Genomic DNA, 27,680 nt, shown 5'->3' with positions numbered 1-27,680 from the left:
AGCCCCCTGCTGACCCCATGTCCGGCCCACCCAGTGCTTCCAGGCCCCACGTCCCTGGGAAGCGAGTGGTGGTCCAGCTCCGTCCACCATCCCCGTCCAGCGCCAGGAAGCTAGCGTGTAGGGCCCCCTCCTGATGGTCTCTGGGATCCAGGAAACCAGAGGCTCTTTGCAATGCAACCTCCTGGATCCTCCCCCCAGGCCGGGGCTGGGGTAATGGAGAGCGGCCTTTTGTTTTATGGTATTTTAAGAGTCTAATGCAATGAACATATTACTTCTTCTTCTTTTTTTTTAAAGGCAAGACAGAAGAATTAGAAAGTTAACACCTTCCAGGCCCGTGGGCTGGGACAGGATGGAGCTGATGTCTGAATCCAGCCCCACATTTGCTCAGTGGACCCTAGTCACCCTCCCGCTCTGACAGAAAGACAACAGAGCAGACAGGTGCCCGCCCTGCTTTCTGAAAGAGCTTTCAGGGCTGAGAGCAGCTGGTGAAGATGATCCCTCAGACTCTGTGTGAGGAATAGAGATGAAGGGCTAGCGTTTCCCAGCACCAGGAGGCCGGCAGCTGAGGACTGCAGGGAGAACTGCCCCAAGTCTCAGGCAGGAAGGGCCCTGGCACTGACCTTCCTCAGTGGGAGGGTGTTTTGGGGAAGAATGTTTGCCAGATGTGGGAGGGGCAGGCACACAGAGGGCCAGCGGGCCTGGGTCCAGCCCCGTTCCCCTGGTGAGGCCCGGGGTCTGCCAGTCCAGCCACTTTCCAAGGAGGGACGTAGGTGTCCAGGGAGCATATGCTGGCCCAGCTCAAAACGTCCCTTTTGGGACCCCCGGAGTCACAGCCAGGGATGCAGGGCCAGGCCACCTGTAAGGCGCCTGCATTCCTCTATCTTCTCGGGTCAGGAGCCTGGGCAGAGAGCACCTGCAGCTCCACCGGACAGAAACCAGGACCAAACGCGTGGAGCACCCCTTCCCAGCAGCTGTGTCGCCACCCCACGAGGGCTGCCCTGAGGCCCAGGGTCTCAGTGACCCCTTGGAGGACACACAGCCCCCAGGGTGAAAGCATCCATGTGCTGCCCCACCTGCCAGGGGATGAGGTTTTGAGATCCAGGCTGACAAACCTTCCACGAGCTGCAAGTCAGTCGTCTTGCAGCACCCACTTCATTTGAAATGACCAAGCACAGGATCTGCGGCTAGACTAGAAGTCAGGATTACTACAGTCTGGATAGACGGAGGCAGATGCCAGTGGTATAAGAAAATCTTTTGGCAGCTGGGACAATTTCCATTCCTCGTGGGGCTTGATCTGTTCTGCCTGAAGCCCAGGGGGAAGGTCCAGCAGCAGAACAGCCCAGTGTGGACCTTCTGCTGCAGACGCAGCCACTGCCCAGGCCCAGGGGCCCCCCTGCACCCTGGGAGGTGGGACGAGATGTGATGAGGTTGGAGGAGAGAATCTGTGCGTCCACGAGAGATAAAGCACCGCACCAGCCCGCCCAGGGGACGAGGGACCGCAGTGGGGCCTTGTCTCCGCCTTCGCACTAGAACTTTGAAATTTAGCTCCTTGGCTCTTGTGCCTGTGTGGAGAGCCCAAGACCAAGGTCTGGGAAAGCGGATACATGGGCTTGGGGTGCCCCAAGGCCTGGGAAAGCGGATACATGGGCTTGGGGCGCCCCAAGGCCTGGGAAAGCGGATACATGGGCTTGGGGCGCCCCAAGGCCTGGGAGGAGGTGCTGCTGGCATCCCCTGAGACGTCCTGCCCTGATGGCTGAAACTCTATAGCCCTGACCACCCTCTTGAGGGGAAACTCCTAATCTGTTCTTCATACCTTAAGGGTGATTCTCCAAATGCCATGAGGACAAGCTGCTGGCACCCACAGAGCAAGGCTGCAGCCCCCGTGGACCCGAAGTCCGAGCCCAAGAGCTGAGCTGCTTTTCCCCTCAGCTGACGCTTTTGCTCTTTGCTCTAACGCCTTCTGAACTGGACCAGGCTGGACGCCAGATTAACGAGCTCGGCCAGAAAGGCTCACGGACTGACAGTGCGCGGCGCTCAGTCTGGGCCCTAGCTCTCTCCAACAACCTTCCAACTTCCCACTGCTTCCTCCTGGATCTTGGGGTGACACTACAGATGGGGAGGACCCCTCTACTTGCCCAGGTGCTGTCCTCGCCTGCGGCCGGCGGCCCACAGCCCCTCCCTGCTCTGAACAGGAAGCACCTCGCCCATCATGTCAGGGCCGGAGGCGAGGTGCCCTGGGCCCCGAAGCCTTCAGGACGGGGCTCCAGGGAATGCTGGAGGGGAGCTGCCCTCCCAGGAACACACGCGTGGGCCCGGACGTCATCAGGAGGGGCAGAGACCTGAGCCACCTGCTCTTCTGTCCTCATTACAGGTCAGCTGACCGAATGAGCTGTGAAGTGCATTTGGAGACAAAGGACGGCTGGACAGGGGCCCATTTTCCTTCTGCAGAGCCCACATTTGAAAACTGCCTTCAAAACGGCCCAGCAGATGTCCCCGAAGCAGCTCCCTTATCAAACTGGACCAGGATCAACGAAAAGGCCACCGCGGACATGCCGTTCACATCTTTTAACATCGCAGGCCCCCGGCGGGCCTCTGTGGGGGACTCTGGGGACACGGCCGCCCCACCCGGGTCCCGAGTCTGCCCGCGAGGCAGCTTCTACAACTGCGGAGATGGGACGTTCCCTCGCGGGCACCTCCAATCCCATCTCCCCCCGCATCCCCCCTTCCCTGGCCCCCCGAGAGAGGTGGCCGGGTCCTGGCAAGGAAGCCCAACGTCACACACATTGCGGGTGGCGGTGTCACGAGGGGCAGATGCTGCAGAGACGGGAGGTAGGTGAAGGGAAAGGATCGCGAACCCCCCCGGGTGTCGAGCCACATTCTCTGTCACGGCTCGAACTTGAGATTTCAGCTCTATCAAGAGCACAAAGAACATTTGTTTTCAAAAAACATTCCTCTCAGTGCCAGGGAAAACTGGAGAATTTGAGTTTACAGTAGACACGCTTCTGAAGACTCGCATCCTCCCAAGGTTCTCCGTGGCGACAGAGAGGGGATCAGAGTGATGCTGAGGTGGAAGCAAAGGCTTGGGGTGCACGTGGGAAGCCACCGCTGTCATAACCCCTTCTCCTCTTGTACAGGGTCAAGCGACCCCCCCCCCCAAGGAAGGGGGTGAGACGATGGAGACCAGCCAGGGGTGACCCAGAAAAACCGGGATCAATCTTCTGAACCACCACTGCACAGCACCCCACTCGGGACAGGGGAGGGTTAGAACAGCACCTGCGGGGCAACGACCACCTCCTGCCTTATCCGTGGGCTTCACCTGGGAGGCGAGCCCAACCTGCCGTAGCCACAACTACCAGGCCACCCGCCGCTCTGCAGAGCAGCCCGGCACCATCACGAAGAATCAGACCAGACCCAGCGCTACTCAGAACAGGCCCCCTGAGGCCTGCCCCCGCCCCCCGCCCGCCGCCACGCGCACCCAACAAGACTTACCCTGTGGTTCAGGAACTGGGTGCAGCCCCGATGCAAGCAGGGGAACTAACTGCTAAAACAAATCCGCAGCCCTCACTCAAGCCCCCAGGCTAGGACCTCAAGGGGTGGGGGGAAGGCTGCAGCCCACTGGGGTGCCCTGGGCTGCGGCCGGAACCGTCACACCACATGCTTGTGGGTGTTCACAGTCAGGTACGGTGCTGAGCTGCCCAGGCAGGGCACTGCACACACTGGGCCTGCCTTTGGAGCACTGGCTCCGTGGGGCTGAGAGGCTGGCTTGGGGCGGGAGCAGGCAGGGGCATAAAGGCCTGGGTTCCTGACTGTTTTGAGGTACCCCTTCTCAGCCTCATGGCTGCAGGGCACCAGGCAGATCACAGCCCCACACACTGGCTGCAGGGCCGGCATGTTTCAAAAACACCAGGACAGTCACCAGAGAGGGGCTAGTCTAGAAGGACCCTTCTGGCCCCTCCTAAGACAGCAGGGCAGCCTGGGGACTCCTGCTGTCAAAGCGTGGCCCCTTGAGCCTCTGCAAACGGTCCACACACTCAGAGCCCACGCCAGGTGCCGGGACAGGGAGGCCGCCACGCCAAGCCCCCCCGCCTCAGGGCGCCTGCGGCCCGGGGTCTGGAAAGTGGCCAGGAGCCCCGCCTTTGGGTGTCCATCTGCTGCCTCTGCTCTTCTCTGGAAACCCCTAATGGCAAGGGATGGGCAGGAGGGGCTGTGCAGTGGTCCACCTGCACTGGCCCTGACCTAGGAAGGTTCCTGTGTGGACAGCAGCCCTTGGGGAGACAGCACCATCCCAGGATTGGAGGAGACCCAGAAACCCTGAGCTGTGCACCCAGCACAAGTTCATTTCAGGTTGATGGGTCCTGGCCAACCGACACAGAGGTGCGGCAACTCACTGTCCCCTCTGCAGGGAAGGGCCTGGGGCTGGTCTGGCTCAGCATCCTTCCCAAGCGACACAGCCCGGCCCAGCCCCGCAGGTCCCAAGGTGAGGGCTCTGAACCCAGCAGGACGCTTCTACCTGTCTATTCGGAGGCGTGCCTGGCTCGGTTCCCTTTGAAACCAACCCCCTTCCTCCAGCTGGAAGCAGGCACTGTGTGCTCTGCTGCCTCTGCCCCAGCACACACTCACTGGGCACCCGCCAGGCACTTACCGAGCTCGCCTGCAGCCTTGATGTCGACGTTGTCGTAGCCGCTGCCTATCCGCACGATCACTCTCAGGGCCTTGAACTTCTCCAGGTCCTCCCTGGTGAGGGTGATGGTGTGGTACATCATGGCGCCGACAGCCTCATTTAAAACCTGTGACGGGGTGAGCGGAGCACAGGTTGGAGGCCCCCATTGCCCTTGAACACGCAACAGAGGATTCCAGCGGGAAAACAGCCAGCTAGGACGCGGCCTGGGTGTTGACAGCTTCCCGCAGGCGAGGGCACCCCGGCTGTGCTCGGGGGCCTGCTCGGTGACGCCAGGGGAGTGGGGGGAGTGGAGGCGTGGTCAGGGAGGCCCACGGAGGTGATAGGGACTGGCGAGCGGGGACCTGAGGGTGGAAAGGCGGGGGGCCATCAGGGCAGCAGCGGCACCAAGCACTTGCTCGCGGAATGCCAGCTGCTGCCACCCGACCTGGGGGACCAGACCGGCGGGCGGGGTGAGGAGGGGACCCACCTTCTCGTGGATCTCCTGTGTGGACTGTGCGTCACAGAAGGCCACGGTGGCCAGGTCCTTCAGGATGGGCATCTCCACGGTGCAGTCTCTGCCGTCGAGCAGCGCCACCAGGGGGCGCGGGTGCAGGGGGCCGTTCATGATCTGGGGGCGGATACCTGGGAGGTGGGGACAGGACGAGAGGGGTGGGTTAGGGAAGCGGCCGGGGCAGCACAGCGCAGCAAGGGGCCGGGCCTCCCGCACCGGCCGTGCTTCCCAGTGAGGTACCGCACCCCACCGTCCGTGTGCCTCCCCCTCCGGGGAGGATGCTGGGACAAGCCAAGGAGACTGAGCGGCAACATCTGTGCGGCTCCCTCGCCGCAGGAGCTGAGATGCCTCCATCCGCGAGCACACATGGAGCTAACAGGCAGCGCTGCGGCGCAAGCTCTACCGCCACATGGAACTCGGGCCCAGGGACCCGGTCAGGCCCACACCTGCCTCTGCCACCACGGACAGCACCACCTGTGTGCCCCTAGACCACCAAGGCCCAGAGGCCTTTGGGACACAGGTGGGGCCTGGCCCACGGCTCCCCAGGCTGGAGCAGGCTCCACCTCTCGGCCCCTCCCTCCGCTGTGCCTCCCTGTTCCCACTGCCCTTCCGCACAGGCACCAGAGGGTCCAAAATGAAACGGGACAACTGAGGCACCAGCATCCCATGGGAGCTTCCTGGAGGAGACCCCTGGGGGGACAGGCGCCCTGGGCACGGCTCAGGGGTCCTCTCACCTGGGCCAGGTGAGGAGAGGAAGCCAGTCCAAGATGCTAGAGAAGGTGTGCGTGTGAGGCCAAGCAGCTTGCCGGGGACTCAAAAGACCAAACGGAATTTCTCAAAGGACCAGAGAGTAAGCATGGTTTGCCGGCAGCCTGGACCAGCCAGAGCCGTCTCACGTCTCGGTGCTTCTGATGGAGACAAAGGATGCTCGACCCCATAGCTCGGTGGGGAAAGGCCGGGGGTGGGCCTCCCTACACGCTGCCTAAGTGCTGGCTCTCCAGCCCAGCGCAGCTGCAGCGCCTCCAACCCAGACGAGGGAGGAGTGTCCGCCCTCCGCCGTGGGGACCCGTCACAAGGGGCACACGAGCGGCACACGCACCAGCCCAGGGCAATTCCTCCTCCACTAAACCATTCCTTTCAAGTTCACACGGGAAGGCCTTGGAGTTTGGCCCCCATGTTGAATCACCGTGACCCCCCCCGCCCTGGGCTTCGGGAGAAACCGCAGCACTGAGGTGGCCGGGACAGGGCACCTCCCGTTTTCTCATCAAATCACAAGTGTCTGATGTAACAGAGCACAAGTCACAAGAAGACAGCTTTCCATGCACGGGAGGTTTTCAGGTGTTCAGATAAACTCTGATCGTGGCCACTGCACCAGGCCCGGCTCAGCCCGTTGTGTCTCCTTCCCCACACAGGGAATCTACTTATCCTCTCCTCTGGGGGCCACCTTGGCCACTGGGCTTGAGCGCGCTCCTGCAGGCCAAAGCGGGAGCCGCCGGCACGCTCATCTGCGGGACCTCTGCCTCCCAGCTCAGAACGGCTGGCAAGGAGGGCTCCCCACGTGGCAGCCCTGAGACTGGGTGGGGCACCTCCTCAGCCACCAGGGCTCGGGACCCAGTCAGCCACACGCTTGGGCTAGATGCTGAAAGAGGAGCCCCCCGGTCTGGTGCTGTGGCCACAGTGCCACTGGAGCCCGCACTCAGTGCCGCATGCCCGCACGACTGCCGCCCCAGACGGCGCGCTCCCACGCCGCAGCTGCAGCACCGGGGGACAAGCATCTCTCTGAATGCGGAGCAGAGAAGAGGCTTTTGTCCTGGCCTCAGTAGAACAGGCTGGGGCAACCGGGGGCGGGCAGGCCACCTCTGGGCGGCCCCAGGCTGGGCCTCGCAAGTGCTCATGGGCCCTCCCAGCCCGCAAGTGACAGCCAAAGCCCCACTGCCGCCTCAGGACCTGGATCCCCAAGTGAAGCTGAGCCTCAACATTCTCTGTCGTGAGTGGGAACAGGGATCCCCTACCCCGCATCCTAACCAGCCCTCAACTCACACAGCAGGCGGGGCGCAGGCACCAAGGCTGGCAGGCTGCTGGGGGGCTGGCGAGCGCCCTGCTAGCATCCTGCTTTGCCCGACAGGTCCACAAGAGCTGAGGTGCTGTGTGCACAGGAGGAGAAGGTTCCCCCAAAAACCAAGGCTGACAGCTTCAGACAGGAGCCCCGGAGACCCCACGGAGGGAGAAGGGGGGAGCAGTAATTCTGCACGGGTCCCACCTTCTCACTTCACCCTTGAGACAGCACCACCGTCCCCCTCCGAGAAGAGGAAATGGAGGCACAAGGTGGAAAGTACGTCACCGGAGGAAGCAGCAGGAAGGTGGGGCGGCTGGTGCCAACTCCTACGCCTGCCCTCTCGGTCAAGTGAGATGACCACACCCCAAGGACCCTTTCTCCCCCTCCGGATTCTGCCCCCGCCCCACACACCTCCTACGGAGCCCAAGGTGGGGCCACTGCAGGACACCATGAGCAGATGTGCTCACTTGCCCCGGGCTGCCCCTCCCACAGGGTGACACCACCCTGACTTCACCCTGGGGGTTGCTGGCAGGAGGGTTAATCAGACAACGTTTCTAAAGTTCATGATCACGACTGGAAATCCGAGTTGTTAATTAAAAAGCAACCACATGGGAAAACGACAGTGGGCACAAGGCAGGCGTCTGGAGAGGCTGAGCGGCCGTCACCACAACATGTCCATCCACAGCATCACTGCATGCATCCCGTTACCTGGGAAACAAACTCCGGGTTGCCTAGCGATCGCCTCCCTCCCCGACTTGGGTCGCCTTTCTCTTTGGTGAAACCCACCCTTTGCCCTCGTTCAGGCTGGGCATGCAGAATGCAGCTGAGGCTGGTCCACAAGACGCCAAGGTGCCTGAGGCCTGAGGCTTGGATACCGGCTGCAAGCTCTTTATGGTAAGGCAGGAGATGGAGAAACAACGGGTATCACGCTGCTCAGAGGTGCTCAGGCTGGGGAAGGATGCTGAGTGGGGACAGCTCGGTGGGTGGTGGGAGTGGGCGAGATTCACAGGTGTTTTGCATGAGGTGCAGGGACTATAGCGTGGGGCTGCTGAGGATCGGGCTTTATGGGGACCCCGTGAGACCCCCAGCCCTGAGGATGAGAGACAGCTTAGCCAGGTCACTGCCGAGGTCTGCTTCTACAAAGAAAGAGGCCATACCGTATATACATGCTCCTTCAGTTCCAGAAGGGACTCAGCCACCTGCACACCTTGGAATCCAATTACTTTCAAGCCACCGTGCCCAGCACCGTCTGTCCCTACCGTCTTGCTGGAGTCGGGGACAGAGGTACCCAGAAGACCCCAGGAAATGCTGGGAAGATGAACTTGCAATTCGACTTTTTATCTCGCCTCACGTTAATCAACATCCTTCAGTGCTTCTAACAATTTGAAAACATTTTAGTGTATTAGAACAGAACTGACACGTTATGCATTAAGAGCTGTAGGTATTAAGATGGCAAATGACCCTTTCAGAGACTATGGAAAATGGGGTACCAACTCAGGGGCTGGCTCTCAGGCTGGAGGGAGAAGCCCTATTTCCTCTACGGTCAAGGGAATTTAGGGGAGAAAAGCAAGGCACAACGTTTAATGAGAAGTCATAAAAAACGAGTCTGTGATCAAAAGCGAGGCTGCCAACTACTAGACACTGCCAGGACCCCAAGAAACAAGCCCCACAGACTCCAAGGCTGGTAAGAATCACACAACGCTGATCTTATTCCCATTTTACAGTCAAGGAGACCAGCTAAGGGAACAAGGAGAACTGCCTCAAACAGCACCAGGGACCCCGCAGAGTCCGAGGAAACACCTGCCAATGAGGGCCAGAGGGTCCTGGTGGCCCTGTAGTCAAAATGACCGTTCCCTTTCTACAGTCCCCTTTCCGTTGATGAACTCGGTCTATCCATTTCAGAATAATTCCAGCTGCAACTAGACACACCTAGGAAAGTGTGCCAGTGCACTGCTTTCAACAACTTGTCCAGCATTAACTTTGCAGGGCAGAGAGCTCAGCCGACTCCCCTGGTGTCAATTACTTGCTGGTTTCAGGCTCCCTTTGGCACAAGCAGGGACGCAGAGCCCCAGCTCCAGGCCAGCTCTGACGTCTGCCCCGGACCTGGTATTGCTTAGAGCTGCAGCTGCACACAAATAATTGTGCGATTAGACACACTCAGTGGAAAACAAAGACGATGCCGGGCTGAGATGCCGGAGTTTTGTTAAGAGTGGCCAGCGGTCCAGTGAATGCCAAGTGCAAAGGCCTCATGAATTCCAAGGTGGAAAGGGGTGGGCCCCAGGGAGGACTTCGGTAACTTTTTGGCCACCCAGCCTTGATGCCACCTTATCTGGATAACAGCACCAGATTTCGTCTTGGAACTGCTCCTTCCCTAGGCGACACAGGCTGCAAGGGCGGCTGTTGGCTAAAAGGGATGACGTACTCCTGCCACGCAAAGCTGCCCTGTGGTGTTTCTGAGACCCATTTTCTGGCCTTTCTGGACACCGTGTGAGTTCAGCTGACATCCTTCCTACAGAACCATGCGTCGTTTTCTCAGGTCTGAGTCGGTTTCCGTTGCTTTTTGCAACTCGAGAACCGAACTGTCTCAGGGACATGATTTTGCTGCTTTCAGATTTCAGTTACTGAGCAGTTTTACGCCAAGGGGAAGCGTCTGCAATAACTGACTGACCCAGCCGGCAGAAAGGCCTCTTTGGTTTTTTGTGGGTTTTTGTTTTTAAGATTTTTTTGATGTGGACCATTTTTGAAGTCTTTATTGAATGTGTTACAATATTGCTTCTGTTTTTATGTTTTGGGTTTTTGGCCACGAGACATGTGGGATCTTAGCTCGCTGACCAGGGATCGAACCGGCACCCCCTGCGCATTGGAAGGCAAAGTCTTAACTACTAGACCGCCAGGGAAGTCCCCAGAGAGCCCTCTTTTAACAATGGACCAGATTTTATGAAGCATCCCAACACCACAGCAGCTTCTAAACCCCCATGCTAGGCTGGCTGCGATAACGGGATGACGGTCACATGTACGGATGGCCACACCTGTGCAGGGTCACCTCCTTGCTCACCTGACTGGGGCTGGCCAAGTACAGCGGGACTACCCCTTGAGGCCCCCAAAGGACACACACCTGGGGCTGGGACCACTGAGGGAAAAGGACCTCCCACCACACAGCCCAAGTCCACCCAAAGATCTTCACTGCTGCCCAAAGGCAGCTGCCAGGATCCTCTGGGCGGCACCAGTCGTCTGGACAGCTGACGCCAGAACAAGTACCTGGAAAGGTCCACAGATGGGAGAGCCGTGCAGGCCTTAGGAAGACCTGAGACAAACGGCGAACTGCCCGGCACACTCAGCACGAGGCTCTGGACGCAATCAATCAAACGGATTCTCAGCGCCCAGGACCAGCGCGGTGGCCTGGAAGGCAGCGTGCCCGGCGCCCATCCTCACGTGCAGGCGGCCACGCGGGGAGAAGGAGACGCAGCCACACAAGGCCCGGTGTGGTCCGGAGTGGGCAGGGAAGGACACACCAGGCCCGCAGCGGCAGCCCTCTAGCCTGAACCACTTCCCAAGGGTCTGCTCGTGTCTCCTGCCACCCAAAGAACAGCTTCCCCTCGAACGCAGCTGCTCCCCCAATTCAAAGGCCACTTCCTGCAAAGCAGCACAGCTCAACCCTTACTGGCTGGGCTCAGCAGTCTGATCCCCAGAAGGCCAGACACAGAACCAGATCTAGGGTCCGATAAGCGGCATATTTCACAGGCTTGCATTTCCATGACCTAGAGCTGCAACTCGTGACTGGGGCCAAACCGGGAACCAGACGCTGACCTTGGGACATAAATGAGCCCCTGTCCGAGACTCGGCTTTCAACTCGGAAACGTGGCTGTGTTGAGGGGTCTACCCAACCACCCAGGGCCTGCGGTGGCAGAATCCCGCCTGGGAAAGGAGGCTGCGGAGCCTCATGTTGGGGTGAGACATCTCCCTTGCTTTGTAAACATGTTTATCCATGTTGTAAAAACTGCTCTAAACTGTCAACAACACATGTTCTGCAGTTGGCTGGAGTTGGTTCAGAAAGCAGTTCTGCAAAGTGAGGGAAGGCAACGACTGTCCCAGACACCCCGGGGAGGTGCCCACCCCACAGCAGCTCCCCTCGCCTTTCACAGGAGGGACGATGTGAGCAGGTGAAGGGGAATGCGTGGTCTAGAGAGCGGCCGCAAGGCAGTGATTCACCCTAAGATGTGTGCTGCTCACACACATGTGGAATCTTAAAAAAACTACTGATGAACCTAGTGGCAGGGCAGGAATAAAGAGGGAGATGTAGAGAACGGACGTGAGGACACGGGGTGCGGGGCGGGGGGAAGAGGAAGCTGGGACGAAGTGAGAGAGTGGCATGGACATATATACACTACCAAATGTAAAACAGATAGCTAGGGGGAAGCAGCCGCATGGCACAGGGAGATCAGCTCGGTGCTTTGTGACCACCTAGAGGGGTGGGATAGGGAGGGTGGGAGGGAGACGCAAGAGGGAAGGGATATGGGGATATATGTATATGTATAGCTGAGTGGCTTTGTTATACAGCAGAAACTAACACACCATTGTAAAGCAATTAAACTCCAATAAAGATATTTAAAAAAAAATGTGTGCTAAGCGTGGCACTATTTTAAGGTTAAAAAAAAAATGCAGTTACCGTTGGAAATCTCATCTTTGTTCCCACACTGCTATCTGCCTTTTCATTTGACAAACTATCCTCTCTGCGGTGTGCCTGGGCAGCTCTCCCAGGCCGAGAGAGCTGCGTCCACTTCCCTCCCACACCTCCGGGCCAATCTGGGATGTGGCCAGGCCGCAGTTTGGTTTTAAAAACTCGGTCAAGTGCAGATATGCTCTCCCCGCACAGCAGAGAACCCGATTTTTCTCAGGTTGCCTCGCTTTTCACGTCTTGTTTTGCATCCAATAGCTCCCCGCTCCAGGAGGTGTCCTCCTGCCTGTGCCCTGCCTGGCCCGAGGGGGACTGAGCCTTTTCTTGCTGGCCCAGGATCTTGGGCAGAAACGTCTCGGGATGGAGGTGATGACCAAGGAACAGTGTACCTCCAGCCCGGAGGCTGAGGACCCAGAGCAGTTTCTGGCTTTAGGACCTGATAGAATCACAGCGTGCTTCCTGGCCAGGGCGGAAGTAAAGGGCAGTTACTCAAGTGGACGTCGGCCCACGGGCTTCCAGCTGCTCGTCAGCTGTGTAGGCCGAGGCTGCCCTCTCCAAGTGGACCCTGAGACCCCATCCATCCTCATTCCTTCCCAATTCCTTACCTCCAAGCTCTGACATGTGAGAGCCTGGCCTGGTTCTAGGGACCCAAAGAGGAACCAGACGTGGATGCTCCCTCAGGGACCTCTAAACACACAGGGAATCTGGCTTATGGAAGAAACAGCTCTCCTCAAAAGGTACTTCAAATCTGGAACATGAGGGAATACTCCGGCAGTCCAGTGGTTAGGACTCCGCACTTTCACTGTCGGGGGCCCAGGTTCAATCCCTGGTCAGGGAACTAAGATCTCACAAACCACGCGGCACAGCCAAAAAATAAAATTAAATTAAAATTAAAACAGAATCAGCGTGAAGTCCGTTTCAATCAGGGCCGAGATGTGGAAATCAACTTGTCTAATACAGTCCAGGTGAAATCGGAACATCCTGAAATTCAATGCAGGCTGGAGCTGAACGGCCATGATGAACCTTGGTGTGTTCAGGGCTGAGGAAGAGGAGGAAGTAAAGCAAACCTGGACAACGGATGCAGATACACAACCACTCTTCTTCTGTGCTCATGGCAGGCATCACTAATTGATCCCAGCACTCTGGGCCTCAGAGTCCCTGTTGACCACAATGCCCTGAGGGCTGCCCTGCAAGGCTAGCTGACATCTGCTGGCCAAGCTTAATTAAGTGTGCTCAACCTCCTCTTGGAATGGGTAAAGGAAGGTGAAGGTCAATGTTCCACACATTCCACCAATACTGTGAGCATGGGAAGAAGCAGGGAGACATAGGGAGGCCCCAGGGGAAGGACGCAAGGTCCCCACAGCCAGGAGCAGACCGCAGACCTCCTCAGTCACTCCGGGACAGCCCTCTGTTCTGCTGAGAAGGGTGGACTTCTGGAGAGGAAGGGGAGAGGGACCCCAGAGGGGGGCTCGGCTCTGTGGCAGGTGCCTGGGTTTGCACCCACCCCCTCACAGCAAGGACCTCACCTGTACCTGGCACTGTTCCCGATGGCCTGTGACACCTGCCCCCTTCCCAATGTGACTCTGCTGCTCCCCCCGCCAAGAGGGGGATCCACCTCCCCAGCCCCAGGAAATGTGCTGGCCTCGTACTTCAGTCTGACCTACACAGAGTGACAGAGGTGCTGCGGCACCTCTTCCAAGGCTGGGCCTCCGGGGTCAGCGTCACACCATCCAAATTCACACAGGAGCCTGAGACTAGCTGGGAGCTGGGAGGCCCTGGGAGGAAGGACCCTGGGGCTGGGGCCCAGCCGTCCCAGCTGAGGTGAGGAGGCCAGTCCCAGCTGAGCTCAGCTGCCTAGAAGCCAGGAAGTTCCGGAGTGATCGGCCACAAAGCAATAGCTAGCTGACGTGCCCAGCAAGGCCAGGCCAAGGCGGTGAGCCCACCTGTCCTCCACCAGCAGGGACCCATCGCCAGTGCCGCAGAAACCCCCCGAGGCCTGGCCCCAGGCCTTGCCAGGACAGATCAAGGTGAGAGATCCCAGAGGGGATGGACTTGTGCAGGGTAGGTGCCCCAAGCAGGGATCAAGCTGCGGACAGTTCAGTAATGATGAATTCACTGTCACAGGATCCTTATGTCAGGGCCGGAGCCCCTCTCTCCCTCCCCCAGTGATGGGTTAGGCTGCTTCTCCCCCACGGCACTCGCAAGGGCCCTTCTCCAAGGCCTGGGCAACTGTGGTTTCAGGATTCTGGTGTGGCCTTTTGAAACAGCTCTCTCCTCACTTTCCTGAATGAACCCCCAGCTCTTCTCCCCTGGAACACCCTAGAAGCCCTATCTGATGCTGAATCATACGGCCTGGTCACTGGGAGTCTCGTGTCAGTCTCTCCCTCTCTGGAGGGAAGTTTTCTATTCTTCGCTCCGCACGTAGGGCACCAAGGCCTGGGAAGGTGACAGGGCTCCTGAGGCGCCCGAGGGGTGGGCACAGGCCAGCTAACCTTAGCGCTGCAGTGCCAACACACCCAGCCATCTAGAACCTTGCCCAGCAGGAAACTTTCACTCGACCCTGACTGAGCGCTAGCCCCAAGTCAAGTACTAGAAAAACAGCGGGATTAAAGGTTGAAGACAGAACAACCTGGCTTAAAACCAGCACTGGGGAATAAAAAGGAGTGAAATACTCTGTAACGAAAGCGCAGATGGCCGTGCCGCCACTGTGTGCATCAGCAACTATTGGTGCATCTCGTTTCACTGCACTTTGCAGATACCGCGTTGTTGTTTTGTTTTTTTAAAACAAACTGAAGGTTTGTGGTAACCCCGTGTTGAGTAAGTCTACTGTCACCATTTCCTGCATATTTTTAAATTAAGGTGCGAACACTTTTTAAAGACAACACTGTTGCACACTTTACAGACTACAGTATAGTGTGAACATAACTTGTGTACGCACCTGGAAACCAAGAAGTGCGTGTAACTTGCTTTATTTGTGACATTTGCTTTATCGTGGTGGTCTGGAGCAGAACCCGAGTTATCTCTGAAGTATTCCTGTGCAGGCACTGCCCACAGGCCCCCGTGATGAGTGTTACAGCCAGGTAGGAAGGAGGCCCAGCGGTCACTGCACACGCAGCCCTCTCCTCACTACGACTATCGCAACTTGAATGCTACTTGGTCTTCGGAAGCCGGGCTCCTCTACTCAGCTGTGAATATACTAATGACCACGACACTGGCACGTTCAGTGAATGGTACAGGCGTCTGAGTTATACGTCTCAACAAAGCTATTAAGAAAGAACACAAGTGTGGGGAAATGTGGCCTCACCAGGCCCTCTGAGCACCCAGGGGCTGGGCTGTTGGGGGTGACCCACGCTAAGGGGGCTCCCGGCAGGCTGGGTGTGCTCCATGGGGGCAGGGGCGGGGGGGCAGCTGGTTTGAAGCCACTCCTCAGCCCTGATTTTAGTGTTCTCTGCAAAAGCAGCTGGAGGCCCGGTCCACAGATGGCTACAGAGTGCGCTGACAAGTAGATTAGTTTCCTAAATACAACATGGCTCTTAACGAGTCACGGCCTCCAAGTGAGATGCTCTCAGGCCATGTAGCTCAGGTAAGAGCTGGGCAGAGAGCCGGCCGAGCAGGCAGCTGGCTCCCAGGCTCCCAAGAGCCCCGGCCGCTGCCCCCTCCCCACTCAAGGCTTGCTGGGTGAACACTGCTAGCCCAGCGTGCACGCATGAGGTGTGTCCTTTAAGCAGAGGTCTAGACTTGTGGGACGCACATCATCTAGTTAAAAAAAAAAAAAAAAAGTACAACTTCTGTACCTCCAGAAAGACAAGCATTTGTTGTACTTTAACTGACTCCTCAGAGCTGCCCAGGGAAACTGTCCCGGCAGCCTGAACGGTGCAGGGTCCGTACCACACCGGGGAACCGGAACAGAGAAAAGCGAGCGATACTTTTCCTTTGCCCAGCAGAGCTTAAAAACAAAACCAGAACCCTTTATCTCTTGATTAAACCCGTTCTCTTAGACACCTGCACGCTGGCCGGGCGGGCTTGCCTGGAGCCCACGCGCCCCCCGTGCCGCGCGGATGCGCCCTTTCCAGGGTGGCTCCTGGTCGTCAGTGTTTGGGCTCCTTCACCCTCCCGAGTCCCAAGGGAGCCTCTTGTGTTCCTGGTGAAGCCCTCTGCCCTGAAGAAGCGCCTGATGTTGTCTGGAAAGCTGGTGCTTCCCACTGGGGGCAGGGCAAACAGCACCCACTCAGACCAGGTTCTTTCCCTCCCAACTGACCGGGCCAGAAAGAACCATGCAGGGAGTCACCGAAAAGCAAATACGCCGCCAAGGAACACATTTCAAAGCAGCCGAGGACGCTCGGCCCTGCTTCTGCTTTGGGGGAAACGTGATATATGGTCTGCTTTCCCTCAAAGGCCCAGCCTCACATGGGTGGCCCTGCAGAACCGGAGGGATAAAGGGACGTGGCCTGGGTGCAAGGGCTGGAGGCTCTGGGCTTGGGGAACAGCAGATCCCCAGGTGCGAGGACCCAGTGGCTTCCCGTCCAGGTGAGGCCACACCTCTGCATGCTTCTCAACACAGGGGGACAGTCCCTGGAGGGACAAGTGACCGGGAGCTTATGCCTGGGGCGGGGGACAACCTTGGCTGCCCCTTCTGGCCGGGAGCACACATGCTCTGCACCTCCTTTCCAACAAACAGCTCCGATAGAATCCCCTGGCACTCATTCTCTTACGGGACTGCCCTGTCTCCACCGGGACTGCCAGGAGTCAGAAGGCACCCCAGTGGCCTGTGCCTCCCCCAGGCCCTCCTTCCTTATGGCAGCTCCTCTGAGCCTGTCCAAGAGAGGAGCCTCAGGACCTCGCCCTAGACCACAGCTAATAGGCCATGAACTTCTCAAGGGCAAAAGGGGGCTCCCAGGCCACTCACTGACAGGATCCTCAACGTTGTGTCTCAGTGTTCCTCAAGGGCACTGACCCGAAGACAGGGCTCAGCCAGCCAAGCTCACCACTGCTCCTTGGTCAGGGCCCACCTTTACCCCCAGCCACTGGCCACCAGCGCCACAGCAGGAGGCGGAGACTGGCCGTGAGGTGGGCGTCCAGGGCCTGCCCTTCCCCCGTGGTGGCGCTCCACTCTGGTCCCAGCTTATGAGCCGGGAACCCTGAGATTCTGAACTCTAGGGCGGCTTTCCAAGCCCTGAGCTGCTCTGGAGCTCGCTGGAGAGAACCGCCCCCCCCACCATGGCTCAGCGTCACCTGCAGATTAAAACAGCGCTCTGCAGCCCAGAGGTCCCTCCACCACAGTCATCAGACCAGAATGAACAGGGACGTGCCTGGGAGCTGGGAAACACCCGAGACCAGCCTCAGGTTGTGAAGTAGTAGGTCACGCAGCTGGCTCCGCTGCCCTCAGACATTTCTCCTTAATTGACTCGCAATCTTTCATTGCATCAATAAAATCACCTACACATCCCAAACCCGCCCACGCAGGCAACCCCAGGTTTGGGTAGCTGGGAGACGGCAAGCAGGTATGAGGACACTGTCCACGGGGCACCAGGACGAAGAGGTGAAGCCAGTCCCGTGGGTTCTCGCCTGTTTAGAAGGGCTGCTGCGCTGGGTGCTTCTCTTGCACTTATTCAAACCCCGTGTTAGGCAAACTCCTTGAGAGCGGTTGCTCTCCTGCCAACGAGGAAGCAGAGACCGTGCGGTGAGAGCAGCTCATCCAAGGTCACAGAGTGACCACGTGGTGGGCCAGGTCCGTCTCACCTCAGCGGCTCAGCCTCAACCCCAGGGCTCACCGCGGACGATCACATGTCACTCCTACATCTCCCTGGGGATCAAACTGCACACGCCTGACGCTGACAGAGCGACAGATGCCACCTGCCCGGCCCTGGGACCCACCCACTGTGATGACAGACAGGTGCTCTCACCTCAGTAGGCTGAGGCAGGTCTCCAGGTGCCCCCTCTGACCCCAGCACTGGCTTGCCTACCAATTACAGATGCTCGGCTGGGAATTCATAAATCATAAATCAAGAAGCATCGTCTGCTGTCTCTCGTGGTAGAGACGGACCTTCCCCCTTGGGGGTCACTCTGGATTTTGAGGCCTTAAGGGTCAATCGCCGGGGTGGTAACTGCCATGCAATGTAACCCTGTGGCGCCAGGGAAGAAACAAAGCCCCCCCACCCTCCACCCATTCCTCCCGAGCTGAGCCGCGCCCAGGGCCCACCCCAAGCCCCTCCGGTCTGCTGCTCGCCCCTGGAGCCCGCAGAACCATGGAGACGGGAAGGCTACATGCAGGCAAGTCAAAGCCCCCACAGGGGGAAAGTGACCCATGAGTACACGGCCCCTCCCCCAGCCACTCTCGGGGACACACACTCACTTTGTAAAGTCCTAAGACCCAGCTACACCCAGGGGCCCGGCTGATAAGAAACCTGGTCCAGAAGATGTCAGCTTGGCCCTTGACCTCTGCTCTGCCCCTGAAAGGATTAAGCCAGGACTCCACGTGCCCTCCGGGACCGTCCTTACGAGGAGCAACCTGGAGTGGCCTCTGGCCAGGCAGGGCTGCGGCACTGGAGCCTCAGGGCCTCGGGGCTGGATGAGCTCAGAGGACTGAGCTTTGACCAGCTCTGGGCCATGTGGACAAGACAGAGCCGGGGCCCAGGTGACCCACAGCTGTTCGGTGTCGTGGGCCTCTCACACCCAGTCACCACCTTAGATGGAGGGAGGACACGGTCTGTCCCTTCTAAACAGTAACTGCAGAGACGGTCGGGCCATCAGGCCTCGTCAGAGGACAGAGCTCCTCACGGCAGCATCTTGCTAGAAAACACCCGCAGTGTGTAGCGAGTTACCATGTTTGTTTCCTTGAGGTTTCAGTCAGCCTGGGGAAAACCCGGTCCACGCCCTTCGCCACAAGTGCTGGGCAATCTCGCTAGGCCTGCGCGCAGAGCCCTGCCCAGACAGCCTCCTCGGCCACCTTCTTCCGTTACTGCGCAGAGATTCATTCAACAATTAGCTCTTTAATGGTGCCGGACACCAGGGCATTGCGGTAGGAGACCATCCTCGTGAGTGTGTGGCCAACACCAAAGGAAAAGCCACCCGTGCTGGCACTGCTGGGTCACTGTCTCCTCTCGGAAGAGGAGACGGTGCTTTGCCGCCCTGAGAGCATCGTCCTGGATGGGGGAGCAATCGCTGGTTCTCTTATCAACGCCAAACTCAGCAGCAACTCCAAGGACCACATGCGAGGCCCACAAAGTCTGTTCTCCACCCATAGCCTCCCCCAAGCGGGAGGTGTTCAGAAATCCACGCCCTGCCCGGAGCCCCGACACTGGATGGGGAAGCCGAGCAGCCCAGACCGGTGTCTCCCCCTGGCCGGGGGCTGAGAAGGGATGCGCTGAGCCTCTGAGCCTCGGGGACTTCCAGGAAGGCCTTGCCCACGGCATGGGGACCGCCAGCGGAGGCCACTGGGTATTTCACCTGAGTTATTTCTCAAGTTCTAAAAATGTGTCCATGGCAACAACAGAAGGGGATGTTTAAGACAAATAAAGTGAACTAAAGATGAGAAAAGAACAAACGGATGCCAGGAGTCTGGCAGACGCAGGTGCTGCAGGCCCACACTGACCTGGGCGCCACCAGCTTGTTTGTGATGGGCTCATGCCGGGCTGGTGGGACCAGTGGAGGCTGCAGTCAACCCACTAACAGCATAAATCACCTGCCCCAACCCCTCTCCAGGTGAGCATTTGGAGGGGCCTGGCACCCAGCAGGTGGGCTTCAGCACTGTCGGGACAGACCGGGGCCAGGGAACCCCTTGGAGGGGGTGCCAACCAAGCCAGGACACCCCACTCTTCTTGGTGCCTGGAAGGGCCCTTCCTTCCAAAGCACAGGAAGCAGCAGTGGAACAACACTGGCCCTCCAGGCTCGCCGGGCCAAGGTCGACAGGGGGCCACGGCACACGCGTCACTAGGAGAGCAGGTAGGCCTACGCGTGCTCCACGCCCTGAGCCCTCCTGGGCTGCTGCCTCTCTGGTTGGCTAGCCACCTGGAATCAGATGGACCGACTCCACCAGGACCCCTAAGGAACAGACAAGATGCCCTTCTCCCTAGAGGCCACTGGAAGAGCCTCGCTCACTCAGGCTTATTTTTCTAACTGTACTGCCTGGACCAAGGGCCCATAAAAACAAAATACCGCCCTGCTTCTTAGCTACGGCAGCCACCAGGCCGGGATGGAGACGGAAGAAGCGCAAGGCTTTCAGATAACTCAGTTTTTCCTGTGGCTCTAAAACCCAAAAGGAAAGTGACTCCTAAGGACCCTTTAACAGGCTTGCTGTCCGGCAGGCCAGAGGCCAAGCGTGCTGCCCTTAGGCCCCAGAGCAGCCAGGAAGCCAATTCTCCCAAGTGCAACAGCTGGTTGGACGTCCCCGCCCTACTCTTTTCCTCTATAACTTTATGTCTAAAGCGATCCAGGCTCAAAGCCCAGTACGTAGGAAAACACTAGAACCCATCACGAAGTCATATTTATTCCTTCAAATATAAAGCATTTAATAGACGACTCCCCAGCAGAAAAGCCGGTTAGGTTGAGAGGTGAGCTTTATGCACCGTAGATGGAGGGGACCGGCTCAGGCTGGGCTGCTGGCGAGAGCATTCAGCTCCCCAGGCAGAGCCCCCTCAACTGAGAAGAATCGCCACTTCCCTGTGGACTTGGCAATGCCCACCAAGGGCTGGGCCAAGGAAGCAGCAGACACCCTGGAAAGGCAGTCAGCTGTCTGCTGCAGGAGAAGCCCAGCCAGGCCCCAAGCCTGCACCCATGAGCTAATCAACTTCGACTGGATAAGGCCCTGGTAAAAATTTTAACAAAATTTTTAGATGAGATGCAGGAAGTTGTCACAAGGTAGTAGAGCCTGTGAATGGGAGGGTGTAGGTTGAGGCATGATGGGGAGGGAACACTGCACATCTATAGCAGATGCTGAATCTTTGGACATGTTGTTGAGGGCGGGAGAAATTCAGCTCGTGATTGCTCAGCAAAAGGATTTTTTTGAGCAAAGGGCTCATTGGTCCCATCTTAGGAGCAATGTGAATCTTTCAAGAGATCTCATTTCCCTCTTTACTTTGGTTGCTAGGAAGCTCAGAGTGAAATTCTCACCTATCCTTGTGCACAGGACTGCAGAGAGTGTCGAGCTCTGGCCTTATCACCCAGCTTCATCTTTTCCTGTTCTTATTTTTCCATCCACTCAGTTTTACCCTTGTGTGTGTTAGAGCTCTTCCTGATAGCCAGGCTTTAATCCTCTTAGGACCAAAGAACATTTTACATTCCATTTAATCACACAGAAGAATTAATTTCCTTGACTCTCCCAGAGGGCAGCACAGTACAGAGGAAAGGGGCTTGGCTCTGCAAAAGAACAGCATGGATCCAAGTGCAGCCCTGCAGGGCACCAGCTAGGGACAGGCAAGCACCAGTAGGTGCCCCTGGGGCCACACAAGCACTGAGCTTACCCATGTGCAAAGCCTGGGCCAGCCCATGGAATGTGGTCCTCAGAGCTCTCTGAGGGGGTAAGTAGGTCCATCTTCCCAATGTCACACTTGGGGAAGTGAGCCTCAGAGCACCTTGGGACGCCTACTCTGGAATCACCCTCTTCACTTCCTCTTGCTGACATGGACCCTGGTTTCCAGCATGGGCTGGTGTCCCCCGCCCTTCCCTGACTTCATACCACTGCTGAATTTCCCATGCTGTCCTAACGTGCTGTGCTTAGTGGTTCATCATGACACAGCGACCAAGCACAAGTTTGGAGTCAGACAGGCTGGCCCCAAATCCCTGTCCTGCTGTGTGACCTGGGGAAGAGTGCTAACCTCTCTGAGCCTCAGAATTTTCATCCTGAAAGGGGAAATGCCCACAGTCTTCCTGGGAATTCAGATGAGACAACTGTGGTCAAATGCTGCAGAACGGTGACATTTACTCTTCTTATTTATTGGGCTGGTTAAGCCCTAGATGCGCTCAAGGCTGGCTTCTCCAGCCCCAGTCCTGGTAGAGAGCAAGAGGCGTATTGGGGGCAACTTGGGGCCAGGGGCTCCCTCTGAGCCCTGCGGGGGGCGATCTTTTCCTACCAAGCCAGTATCGGGAGGACTCGCTCCCCGTCGGCCTCACCAGCACTGCACACAGCTGCGCTTGGAACACAGGCATCAGAGTGAGTTCGGGCTCTCCTCCCGTCCCCGGGAGCACAGCCCAGAGACCTCATTTACTAGTACAAACTCTGCACCAGAGTTTTCTCACCCAGCTCTCCCACGTTTAAACAAGAAGCTGTTCCGCTCACATTTGCAAACTCTTCCTGGGATCAGTTCTCAACCGCACTCAGATCGCATCCCCAGGAACCGCCCACCCTCTCAGTGGGGACGAGTGTTTACAGGTTTGATTTTATGCTCTCCGAACAATTTGGCAAAGGGTGTTTTATTCATATGCTGAGCACCACTGTTTGGCTAAATTTAACTGCCATGTACCTTCCTGTTCCTTGAGCAGGAGGGAGCAAGTAAAAGTCCACAGTCTTGGGTTTTTTTCCCCCTTTACATGAAAAACAACTAAAAAAGTCCTTTGTGGAAGCCAGCCTCAGAGGTGGGTAAAACGCACCCAGCAGCACATTAACTTAAGCAGCACTTAAGTTAATATAGCTTCTATATTGCTAACGAGGGCTAATCAGTTACGGATTAAAGCATTATTCCCGTTTCCTAAACTTAAATAAACCCATGTACTAGCAAAGAGCCTGTCAAATAGCTTCAGAATTCTTGCCTTGTGTAATCTTAGGGACAAGAAATAGGTTCCAAACACCTGAAAATCTTCCATGTTAGTATATGTTGGTTTTTCTCTTTTAAAAACGGTGTTGGGACAACTGAGTATCCGCGGGCAGCAGAATGCGGTGGGACCCCTACCTTACTCCAGATTCAAGTCGACTCAGGATGGTTCAAAAGGACCTAAATGTAAGAGCTAACACCACACAAAACTCTTAGCAAGAAAACTGAGGCACAAATCTTCACGACCTTGGATGATGACGCCAAAACCACAGCAACCAGCGGGGAAAAAAATAAACCGGACTTCATGATAATGAAAACTTCTGTGCTTCAAGGACAATATCAAGAAAGTAGAAAGACAACTGCAGAATGGGAGAAAATATTTGCTAATCAGGTGTCTGATACCAAAAGCCAGTGAGGACTTCGGGTTTTGCTTCCTGGGCCCCATGGCCCACCCAGGTCCACCCAGGAGAATGTAAGTTAGAGAAGCCCAGTGTCCAGTGGACACTCAAGGGCAAGGGTCACGTGAAGAAGTAATGTGGCGAGGGGGTCTGTTGCCTTTGCCTTTTCTTGGGCAGATAAATGCACCGAGGCTCGCCCCACCTGTGCATCGGGCCCGGGCACTTGTGTCCCCTGGAAAATCTAACTGGCGCTGTGGACGAGACTGCCGCCTCTTCTAAGCAATCATCCCTGGAGGAGTTGGGGTTGGAAAGAGATACTAATACACAGAACTGTCACCTAGAGACCAATGTCACATCCGACAGTCCACTTCCTGAAGGCAGAGGCCAGTGTGGCCCCGCTCTCTATTACTCAGAGCCACTCTGTAAAACTGGGAGACCAAACGCCCATCTAGAGATGAGAGGGCATGGCCGGCCTGTGCCCGGCAACCTGGTGCTGCTCAGGCCACACGAAGAGGGTCTGGTGACGGGAGCTCGGGCAGAGCTGGCCGGTGTCCAGCAACAGTCTTAGCCCCATCTTCCTCTGAGAGAACACCGATCAGTTCCTTTAAACTAACTCGCAGGAAAGCACAGCAAGGAATAGCTTCATTAACCACCTTCTCTGCATCTCACATCACATTAGGCAGAAAACCTACAATGACCTCAGAGCCTCCGAGTGGCCGGGAGCCCATTTCACCCGTAAGGGGCGGGGTATTCCCAGATTATTAGGCAGAGAACTGGGATCCAAACACAAGTCCCAAAGATCACACTCCTTGTACGATCACTGATACACACCCCTGCAGAGGGGGTCTGAGCCATCAGGGTTAGGGGTGGGGTGCCACCGAAGAGGCGAATTGACCAAAGGGGCCAGATACCCAGGTCTGTGAAAGGCCCGTTAAGCTTTTCTGTGACTCAGGCCTGGCAGCGTGGCCCTCTGCCCTGGCACAGATAGCAGCTGGGATGCCTCCAGGCCACCAGGCCACAGCTTACCTAGATGCTGTCCTCCATGGACAGAAGGACCAAGTCCACACCCAAAAGGTCAGAGCAGGCCGCTTTGAGGAACAGATCGCTGTGGGATAAGCCCAGAGTCTCTGAGCCGAGTGCGCCAAAGCCAGAGTCCTGCCTCCCGGCCTGAGAAGTAACCAAGGAACAATGACAGTGATAAAAGCACCACTTTCAAAGCTGGCCCAGCAAAGGGGGGCACGCTGAGTGAGGAAGGGAAGAAGCGTGAACCAAGCAAAGGGCGACCTTGGACTCTAAACCCGCACCCAGCGGCCAGCCCGAAAGACCCTCCAAGTGCAAAAGCAAACCAGAAGCCTGTCGATTTTATCGACCTTGGACTTATTTCAGGTGTTTTACTTGGAATGGCCTAGCTGTCAGCACCTTGGAAGTACGTGGCTCCTTCCCGGGCTCCATCTGGAAGGGAGACTGCTGGGGAGGGGGGCCCCGGCCAGAGGAGGCGGCGAGTCCTGCTGGGTGACCCTGGACGAGTCCCCTGCCAGCGCCACGTGGCTAGGATTTCCTGACCGTGGAGGTACGTCACTCTTCAAGAAAGCCCGCTCCAGGGAGTCACTGGGCAACAGCCAGGACCGCGACAGCCTTCTCGGGCTACACCTACGCATACAACCACCCTCGGGCTGGTTTGGACAGCGTCCTCTCCCTTCGCCCCAGCGCAACGCTTGCAGTTTGACGGTCATTCTGGAGTTCGAGCTCTGCCCTCAGCCTCCCCTGCCAGCGCACTCACGCTCCTCGGGGATGCTTCCCCGAGTGCTGCAGGCTCCCCACGTGCGTCCCTATCCTGGCCCTTGGTTCACACTGCAGTAACTGTTCTTTTATTAACTGGGCGGAGGGTGGGGGGATGCACCTGAAGCCCAGGCTGGGGTGCATCCACTTGTGAGCACCAAACATCTGACCCCAAGCCCAGAACACGGCAGGGGCTGGAGCAGTGCTGAGGGGACCAGCCCCCAGGGGTCTGTGCTCAGGAACCCTGCCCTGGACCGCAGCCCGGGAGAGGTCTACTTCCTTTACACATCTCCCTGGGCAGGCTGCAGGATCCTGACAACGGAAGAGCTGGTGTCACCATCCCGTTGCTCTGCAGGGCCAGCTCAGGGGCACGGTCCCCACATACTGACAGGCAGGGGTCTGGCTGAGCCCACCCTTCTTGGGCGGGCTCTGCTTTGGGGGTGGGGAATGGGTGTGATCAGGTGGCTTGGCGGGAGGGTGTCTTTGGGGCCTCATGGTGGCCTCCTCCAGGCTGATGGTTTGAGGGTCATGACCCTCAGAACCAGTGAATCGTCTGGACCCCATTCCCCAGCACAGATCTTCGTTGCAGAGGGACCTTCAAAACCAAAGGCAAGGACACGGGCAGAATCACCAGGCGTGCGTGGGCCTGACAGGAACAATCCTCCTTCTGATTCTGATGGGACTTCCTACCCAGGAGACCCGGCACGCACTCCCACGGTGCTGGAAACCAGTGCCAAGATATCAGTATCACATCCAACACTGCCACGCAAGTGACCAGCTCTGGTGACAGATAACGCTGTGACACCACCAGCCTCTCTCCCACACCCCCAGTATAAATGGGCTGCAGACACCCCTGTCCTGTCCTGTCCTGAAGGGTCTTTGGGCAGTGCCCCCGGCAACTAGATGGGGGTCACGGATGTACTTAATCGAGAAAAATGCCTGGAGGGAAACTGAAAAGGGCCAGAAAGAGAGCGGGCTGGGGCTGCATCTCTCACGTTGGAAGCTCTGAGGCCCCTGCAGCCCGTGTGTGGCGCTGTATTTGCGGAGGACAAAACCGTGAAGATGGCTGCAGCACTGTTCACGCGATGCACCCGGCTGCACCCGGCACAGGGGGGACTCGGGCGACGGCAAATCCTTGGCCGAGGTCAACACCATGTGACATGGGGGGGAGGGGGCATCGCTGGGTTAGAGCCGCTGCCAGAAGGTTCCGCAGCTTGTGCCCCAGTCGAGCAGGTCAGTGTGTAAACGACAGCAGGTCCACTGGGTACCGATACTCCCGTGGGTCTGACATGCGGCCCCACTCATCCCGCATCACGGGGGCTGGGGGCTGCCCTGGGGCCCATCCTCACCTGGTCACCCTCCACTGCCCGGTCCACGGACTAGCAAACAGGAGCCTGGTATTTATAGCAACAAAGCCAACCAAGATGAAGCAGGTAGTTCATGGACCGAGAAAAGCAAATATAAGTTAAAATATCTACTCCAGGATGTGCTGTACAACACAGGGAATAGAGCCAATATCTTGTAATAACTGTAAACGGTAAGTCACTTTTAAGAATGTACAAAAGATGAAAAAATTAAAATACCCAAAGCATATAAAAATAAAACCAAGCACTTAAAAACAAACAACCCGCCCACTGCAAACACTCAGCTCACCACTCCAAAGGGAGAGAGGAGATAAGCCCAACTCCTGGCATCCCCTGCCCCTCCGGATCAGAGGGAAACACGTGAGTTAAGCGTAAACCAGAATGAAGATTTATTCATGCTGGTTGTGCCGCAAATGTCCACGGCGGCTCGATCTGGATTTAAAGATCGCAGTCTCCCGTTTCAGCTCAGCAGCCGCAGCGGCAGGGCTGCCCCTGTGAGCTTCAGGTTTCTAGACCCGAGGTCTGCAGTGGTTTCCTTAACCGTGTATGTTATGGACTGTAGGTTCCGACAGATCCCAATCTGGCTATTGACTTCATGAAATCTGCCACACAAAATGCCATGTACCCAGGCTCAAAGCTCCCGGGGAAGCCAAGCTCCTACCCTGGTCGCTGACACACTGTTTTCGGGGGAGGGCTATGATGACACACTGAACGTTCGAGAAGGAATGAGAGGAACCACTGCTACGGGACAGATCATCTGACAGAGAAATTTTGTTGCTGGCAGACTTCCGACTGCAGACTTCTTGGCACTGGCTTGCTGCCATGCAAATGAAACAAAAATCAATATCCCTCGGTCTGCAAAACCGTGTGTTAACAATCACACTCCAAACAACTTAAATAAGATCCCTCACCCCCGTACCCAAATAACAGTGACTGTTTTTGTTAGAAGGCAGTGCAAAATAAACAGAAAAAGAGAAGAAAAGAAGGCAATTTAACAGGTCCTCCTTAAGCAAAACCTTTCCAGGACTTCAGTGTGGAGATAATCTTTCTGTGATTATGACCAAACCCTCCCGTTGCTTAGCAACACATAATTAAGGAATATGTTTTCAGATCCGCTTTGCAAGCCCAGCCATTATCAGATGAAATTACTGAAGCAACAAATGTCATCGCCATGCAAATTAGTTGGTTGCAAAGAAAGAATGTTTGACTGTGAAGGGGAAGACACAGGGCCTGGGAAATATTGTCTGACTTTCCTCCTGTCACACACTGATTAAAAAAAAAAAAAGTCAAATAAATTTTATGATAAGACTTAAAAAGAAAATCCACACATGAGACAAAACCACAATCTACAGGGAGAGACAACAGAAAAATCCAACCAGCGTCCCTTTGGAAATAAGAAAGAAACGTGTGCGGAGGTCAGCACGTAAAGCAACAGCCAGTTCAGTCTATGAGTCGCCAAATCATCAGCGGCTTCACCAGTGTAACAGATAAG

The 27,680-nt window shown here is 56.9% G+C and overlaps 1 protein-coding gene across 6 annotated transcripts in view; it reads right to left on the bottom strand.

Annotated features, from left to right (window-relative positions):
- Positions 1 to 27,680, bottom strand: part of CTBP2 (C-terminal binding protein 2) — a 163,063-nt gene that overhangs the window by 9,356 nt on the left and 126,027 nt on the right. For all 6 annotated transcript variants that reach the window (XM_033842022.2, XM_033842021.2, XM_073793816.1 and 3 more), the window contains 2 exons: positions 5,148 to 5,302; positions 4,643 to 4,787 (listed from right to left, as the gene is read on the bottom strand). In XM_033842022.2, coding sequence (XP_033697913.1) covers positions 4,643 to 4,787; positions 5,148 to 5,302 — 300 coding nt within the window. The remainder of the gene's footprint in view (positions 1 to 4,642; positions 4,788 to 5,147; positions 5,303 to 27,680) is intronic.

The sequence above is a fragment of the Tursiops truncatus genome, chromosome 16 (assembly GCF_011762595.2).
Source record: "Tursiops truncatus isolate mTurTru1 chromosome 16, mTurTru1.mat.Y, whole genome shotgun sequence".
Classification (NCBI taxonomy): Eukaryota; Metazoa; Chordata; class Mammalia; order Artiodactyla; family Delphinidae; genus Tursiops; species Tursiops truncatus.
Note: the sequence above shows the minus strand (reverse complement) of the source record. Positions and strands in the feature narration are given on the sequence as shown.